We start from the raw sequence: 6,891 nt of genomic DNA on the forward strand, positions 1-6,891 counted from the left end.
CCCCGAATTCTATCTATTTAACCATACCATTTATATAAACACCAATTTTAAGTAATTTTTGTTTGTAAATCATATATATTATTTCAATTTTCTTGCATAAGTGTGTTATTGATGTCCTTGAAATAACAAGAATCACACGAGAAGATAATGAAAGTACAGAAATCCTTGAGCCCATAATTTCTGTTGTTAAACAAGACATTTATTAAGTGAGTTTTGCCCCATTTTACGACTTTTCTTGCCACAGTTGCTAAGCGAATCACTGCAGCTGTTAGTCACAGGGTTTGTAAGCGAATCTGGCTTCCTCATTGACTTTGCTTGTCAGACAGTCGCAAAAGACGATCTCGGGACACTGCAACCATCATAAATACGAGTCAGTTGCCAAAAGTCTGAATTTTGATCACGTGATCTGGGGATGCTCAGTAGGAAAAACATCCACCAGTCACTTGTTCCAGTGCCATTGTAACTTTGAACGGACCCTAAACTTAGTCAAGGATTATCTGTACAGATGTTTAGCTGGATGCCATCCAGTTAACACTGTCTTTCTTTTTCTCTGTTAGTTGATTGGCATTTTCTTGGCCTGCTGTCTCTCCCGGTCCATCACGAGTAACCAGTACGAGATGGTGTAACACTACAAGACGAGAGTTCGCCCGACACTCCAAGGTATCAATGTTTTCGCAATAAAAGAACCCTTGCATCTCGCATGGCCCTGTGTTGGAAGGAGTCAGGCTTCCCTTTTTGAAATAAAAAGAAATGGCCAAAATCCAGTTAAATTAATGGAATCGCTTGGCAAGCAAAGCACTTGTCAGTTTTCAAAACCTTCCCGGTTACAGTTTGATTTGGAGGGCAGTTTCTCCTTTGAAGTGAGACGCCCTATACAGCATCAAGCCACTTGATAGGCAAACCGCTAATATATGAAATGAGAGCAAATCTCCTCCCTTTATTAGCACTGATGAAGTCTTCAATAAAACAACCAAGCTCAGAGAGAACAAAGGACCCTACAGTCCTCCTCCTCCTCCTCCTCCTCCTCCTCCTCCTCCTCTTCTTCCTTCTCCGCCTCTTCCTCTCCTCCTCCTCCTCCTCCTCCTCCTCCTCCTCCTCCTCCTCCTCCTCCTCCTCCTCCTCCTCCTCCTCCTCCCTCTCTAAGCAGTTTACAGAGTCAGCCTATTGCCCCCCAACAATCTGGATCCTCATTTTACCAACCTTGGAAGGATGGAAGGCTGAGTCAACCTTGAGCTGGTCATGATTGAACTGCTGGCAGTGGGCAGAGTTAGCCTGCAATACTGCATTCTAACCACTGTGCCACCAGGGCTCCTGATAGCAATAGCACTTAGACTTATATACCACTTCACAGTGCTTTACAGCCCTCTCTCTAAGCGGTTTACAGAGTCAGCATCTTTCCCCCAACAATCTGGGTCCTCATTTTACCCACCAAGCTTAGTCAAGTTAGTCCACTTTGAACTGGTGGGATTCAATCTGCCAAACTGCTGGCAGCCGGCAGTCAGCCGAAGTAGCCTGCAGTACTGCACTCTAACCACTGCGCCACCCCGGCTCAGAAATGTGGTGTCTAATATCCTATATCCTCTTGAGATCACTTGTGCTCTTGCAATTTTCCATCTGCTGGGAAGCTGATGACTGCTAACCATTGATTTTTACACAAGTCAATGGTTAGATGCACTTTTGAGTCCTGCTTTTTCTTCAAAATTGGTTATTGCAGATTTGGGAAATTATAATAGGGATGGTCATTAGCCGAATGTGTGCGTCACACTAATCCTGACGCCCAACAATAACAATAAGGTGTACACCATTTTTACAAATTGCGATTATTGTGTTTGTAGCAAGCCCCACCCTCCCGTTTTGGCTTAATGTGTAATTTCTTGGCATTTAAAAACAACTGTCTCTTAATCTCTTTATTTTCTGTTCTTTTATTTGCAGGGTTTATTTAAACAAAAACACAGAAGATTTTTTTTTTTTTTTTAGGAGCCACTTCCCTGACAGACTTGAGTTTTTGAAAACCAGTTTGATTTGACCGCTGCCTTTAGGATTTTATTTGAATTGTGTTTGAAAGTACCAAGGAGAAGGCAAGGAAGCTTATCCTTTGTGATTTAAAATTACTGAGGACCAGTAGTTTTAAAATAGATTTTTTTTTTTAAAAAAAGGGAGGCTTTTCATAGTACTATTAGTTGCTGTGTCATTAATCTTCTACGTATTTAAGTGGACGTATTATTTAAATTTATAGTAGCCTATTCTTGCTATTTTAGTATAACTTAACCAACAGTTGCGTCTTTTAGTTAAATGTTTAGTTATTTTTTCTCTCTGGATTAATGCTTCTCATTCTGGACTATCAAATCCTACCCAGAACCAAAGTACCTTCAAAAAAAAATACAGTGAACGATTTCAATCCAGACCTCCACAACCTCTTAGCTTGGGGCTCAAATACTCTATTTTGGGGCTCAAACACTACAGTCTCGACTTACAACAGTTCATTTAGTAACAGTTCAAAGTTACAGTGGTGCTGAAAAGAAGTGAGCATTATAAGCATTTTTCACGCTTATGACTCTTGCAGCATCCCCATGATCATGTGATTTACATTCGGATCAGTGGTGGGTTTCAAAATTTTTTACTACCGGTTCTGTGGGTGTGGCTTGGTGGGTGTGGCATGGCTTGGTGGGCGTGGCAGGGGAAGGATACTATAAAATCTCCATTCCCACCCCACTCTAGGGAAAGGATACTGTTAAATCTCCATTCCTGCCCCAATCCAGGGGAAGATTAATGCAAAATCCCAATTTCCTCCCAAGCAGCTGGGACTTGGGAGGCAGAGAATAGATGGGGGTGGGGCCAGTCAGAATTTTTACTGCCGGTTCTCCAAACTACTCCAAATTTCCGCTACCAGTTCTCCAGAACTGGTCAGAACCTGCTGAAACCCACCTCTGATTCGGATGCTTGACAACTGCTTCATCTTTATGACGGTTGCAGTATCCTAGGGCCATGCCCTTGATCAGCTTTTGCGACCTTCTGACAAGGAAAAAAAATCAATGGGGAAACCAGATTCATTTAACAGCCGTGTTACTCATTTAACGCCTGCATTTATTCACTTAACCAACAAAGTGACCATATAGTTATTCTAAGCTCTCAGTCAAATGTAGTAGGAAAACTCATAAAACGGAGCAAAAGCTCACTTAACAAACTTAGTAACGTAAACTCTGGGCTCAATTGTGGTCATAAGTCGACAATTACCTGTATTTTGTTGCCGTTGGATCCATTCCTGGAGGCTCCACCTTGGGATTTTTGCAAACTTGACAACTTGAAGATGTGTGGATTTCAACTCCCGGAATTCTGGAAGTTGAAGTCTGTGCAACTTCGCACTGCCAAGTTTGAAAAAAAACAACAACCTCAAAACTGTTCCAATTTTTGAAGCGTTCCAAAACTTCCTTGCTTTGTTTTTGAACAAAGGGCGATGAAGATTTTGGTAGCCCATACCAAACTTTGATCTGGAATTGCCTTCTGACCTTTAGAATTGGCCTCAGAGGTTCTCAAATATATCTTAGGTGGCTTAATCCCAAATTCTGATGAGAAGTCAACAATGTTCAGAGAAGACACTTCTTTTGAATCGTCTTCCCTTGGAGTCATCTCCAAAGTGGACCCTATCTTTTGGTAAAGAGATAAACTTTCTTTCTTTATGGACCCTTGCCTTTCATAGGTAGGGACAAGATAAAATAATAATGACCCAGCGAGATTGTGGCTTGTTGGTGGAACAGATGTTTTGGGTTGTAGAAGACCTCAGGTCCAATTCACAGGATCTCCAAATGTGGTGGGAAATGGTTTTTTGAGAACTTTTGGTAATGTTAATCTCTAGACGGACTGATAATTATGAGTTTGTATAAGCTAGTTATAGCTTATACAAACTCATATAACCAAGGGACGCGGTGGCTCAGTGGCTAAGACTCTGAGCTTGTCGATCAGAAAGATCGGCAGTTTGGCGGTTCGAGTCCCTAGTGCCGCGTAATGGGGTGAGCTCCCGTTTCTTGTCCCAGCTTGCTTGTGACCATGTCCCCCCCATGGTCACATGATCAAAATTCCAACGGACTCCTATTTACGACAGTTGCAGTGTCCCCGGGGGGGGTGGGGTGGGGTCATGTGATCCCCTTTTGCAAACCTCCTGTCAAGCAAAGTCAGATTCACTGAACAACTATGTTCCTAACTTAACCACGACAGTGATCCACTTAGCAACTATGGCAAGGAAGGTCGTAAAACGGGTCAAAACTCACTTAACAACAGAAAGTCTCGCTTAGCAACGGAACGTTCGGCTCCATTGTGGTCATAAGTCAAGGGCTACCGGTGTTACCTTCGGAAAGACACTCCTGATGATGGTGCGGTGTTATCCCGCTACTCGTTAATTAGTTCCGGAAGAGTGAACGGGTACTAAAAACGAGTACCAAACAAATCATGTGACCAGATGATACTTTGTTTTTGCCGGAAAGACTTCCTGTCCTCGGCTGGTTGTCCCCCTTTTCCTATGTCAGGAACCTTCCCAGCCTGGCTGACTTCCTGTCCTCCCTCTATGGCTGTCCCCTCTTCTTATTGCAGCGGGTCGAGAACCAAGCCACGAGAACCGAGACACATTTTCATGTCAAAATGTGTCAGGTACCCAATTTGACCGAGTTCCGAGGTGTACCACTACACATAAGTTTTATGTACCGCTGTACATCAATAGATAACACCTGGCTTGAATCTTAAATTGTGGTCTGGGGAAAAAAAAAATCTCCTCTGGGCCTCCTTTCCAATTTCCTCTGCCCACCTCTGCCCTTCCATCCTAAAAACTGAACAGTATTTGGTGCTAATTCCTTGCATTCTGAAAACCCCTGGAATTTTTTGGGAAAGGAGGTTTCCTTTGGTCCATGTTCCTTGTCTGGGGAACAGTTCCTACTCTGAAAACAAATTCTGATTTCAGTGACGCCTTTGAAGCCGAGTTGTTGTGATCTTTGTGTCTGTGTGTGTGTATTTTTAAGGCTCGATGGGAGAGTCCTGGATCTTAGCTGTCACTGTTTGAGTATGGTTTCATCATCAGTATTATGTGATGCTTTGAATATATTTCTTTTGTTTTATTTGTATTCAATAGAGGAATCTTCCCGGACCCATAATAAATCTTTATACACTGTTTTTATTCTGAAAGCTCTTTAAATACATCACTTGGTCGTCTTAATTTCTTGCGAACAGTTGCAATTCAGCAAATATTTTGATTTCTCTGGTTGTTAATGTGTGATAAATGTCTGGGAATGAATTGCTCCTTTTGTTAATGTTGGAAATATATACATGTTTATTTCTAATCTTCCTGCAAATTAAGATACAGTAGTAGCGCCCAAAATTGTGGAAACTTTTGGGAAAAGTGTATTTTCTAAAACTAGCTAATAACACCCCCCCTTTTTTTTTGGGAGTAGTACCATAAAATTATATACAGTATCAATGGAAAGATAATTGAATCAAGAATGCAATGCAATAACTTTGATGAAGGATTTGCTATTAGAATAGCAGTTACAGTATAAAGAAGAAAAGTGAAACACATAGAAAAAACGAGATATATAAAAATTATCAGCACAGAAAAAACGAGATATACAAAAACTATCACCATATCAGTTAATACTTAGTTGGGGAATCTTTAGCATGAATGACGGCCTTACAATGGCTTCCCATGGAGTGAATCAAGTCTTTTAGTTCTGCAGCTGTTCTAATGTGAAACCAAGATTGAAGGATTATTCTATTAATTGGGTTTTGTTGCTGGGTTGCTTCTGACTAACAAGTTTCTTTAGTCGGCTCCATAGATTTTCAATTGGGTGAAGGTCTGGGCTATTCCCAGGCCATTCCAGCAGTGGAATAGGATTATCTTGAAACTCCAAAAAAAAAAAAAAAAAAAAAAAAGTGGTGTTATTAGCCATCAAACTTCAAAAATACACTTTTCCCAAAAGGTTTCCACAATTTTGGCCACTACTGTATAGGTAGTCCTCAACTTACAACGGTAATTGATCCTGCAATTTTGGTCGTAAGTCATGATGGTTATAAAGAAAATCACCAGGTGATTATACCCGATTTTATGATATATGTTTTGCAGCAGTGAAGAGAACACCATGGTCACAAAAGCAAGCACTGTGATTGTTAAGTGGCCATTGTTTGCTGTGGGGTAATTTTTGCCAGAAACTGGAAACTTTATTGCTGAAGGAAAATCTTAAGTGGTTTTACTTAGCCATCCTTTGCTTACTGACTGAACTGAACTGATTAAGGGCACTAAACGAGGACTACCTGAATATATTTTTGGACATATACCCTAAATTGCTGAAATTAATTTGCAAATCTCTGGAGTTTTTTTTTCCCCCCATATTTTTGGGGTGTATGAGAAAATAAGGATTCCTGTTGAAGCTGCAAAAGCAGAGTTTGTAGAATGTACGCCTAGCTTTTTTTCTGACATTGAGCTTAATACTGTTTATTTCCAGGTAAAGGATGCCCCCTTGCGGATTTTTAGGAGAATGCTGGTGTAAAGAGATTCCTTGCTTTCAGCTATGTTATGGGATGCGACGTTGGGTTCCGCAGCTTGGCTATATCCGCAGACCCCGAAGGGCCTTTCGTTTTACCCTTTTTTACAGGGAGCCAATCTGGATTTGCAGTTTGCAAACCAAACTGCAGTTTTGCTATTCCAAAACCTCCACTTTACATCGCAGTGTAGGTTTTTTTTTTGCTGCTTAAAAAAACAACAGTCGAATGCGTTGCAGAAAACTTTACGCCGAATAATATATCCGAGGGGGCGCAAAAGCATAGAGGAAAAAAAAAAAAAAAAAAAACAATCCGGAGAAATGGCTTGCGGTAAAGGATACAGTTTGGGGGGGGGGTAGAGTAGAGTAGAGA

General features: G+C 41.2%; 1 protein-coding gene across 3 annotated transcripts in view; it reads left to right on the forward strand.

Annotated features, from left to right (window-relative positions):
- The window catches only part of TSPAN6 (tetraspanin 6), a 62,217-nt gene that overhangs the window by 13,913 nt on the left and 41,413 nt on the right, over nucleotides 1-6,891 (forward strand). The window contains exons 7-8 of one of the 3 annotated variants that reach the window (XM_070951862.1): nucleotides 558-660; nucleotides 1,933-5,157. In XM_070951862.1, the coding sequence (XP_070807963.1) occupies nucleotides 558-626 (69 nt within the window). In that variant the 3' untranslated portion in view covers nucleotides 627-660; nucleotides 1,933-5,157. Of the gene's footprint in view, nucleotides 1-557; nucleotides 661-1,932; nucleotides 5,158-6,891 lie in introns of those variants that run through there. The other 2 variants (XM_070951863.1, XM_070951864.1) reach the window with 2 other exon arrangements.

The sequence above is a fragment of the Pituophis catenifer genome, unplaced genomic scaffold, assembly GCF_029215685.1.
Source record: "Pituophis catenifer annectens isolate HBS135680 unplaced genomic scaffold, rPitCat1.0.hap2 SCAF_11, whole genome shotgun sequence".
Lineage (NCBI taxonomy): Eukaryota > Metazoa > Chordata > Lepidosauria > Squamata > Colubridae > Pituophis > Pituophis catenifer.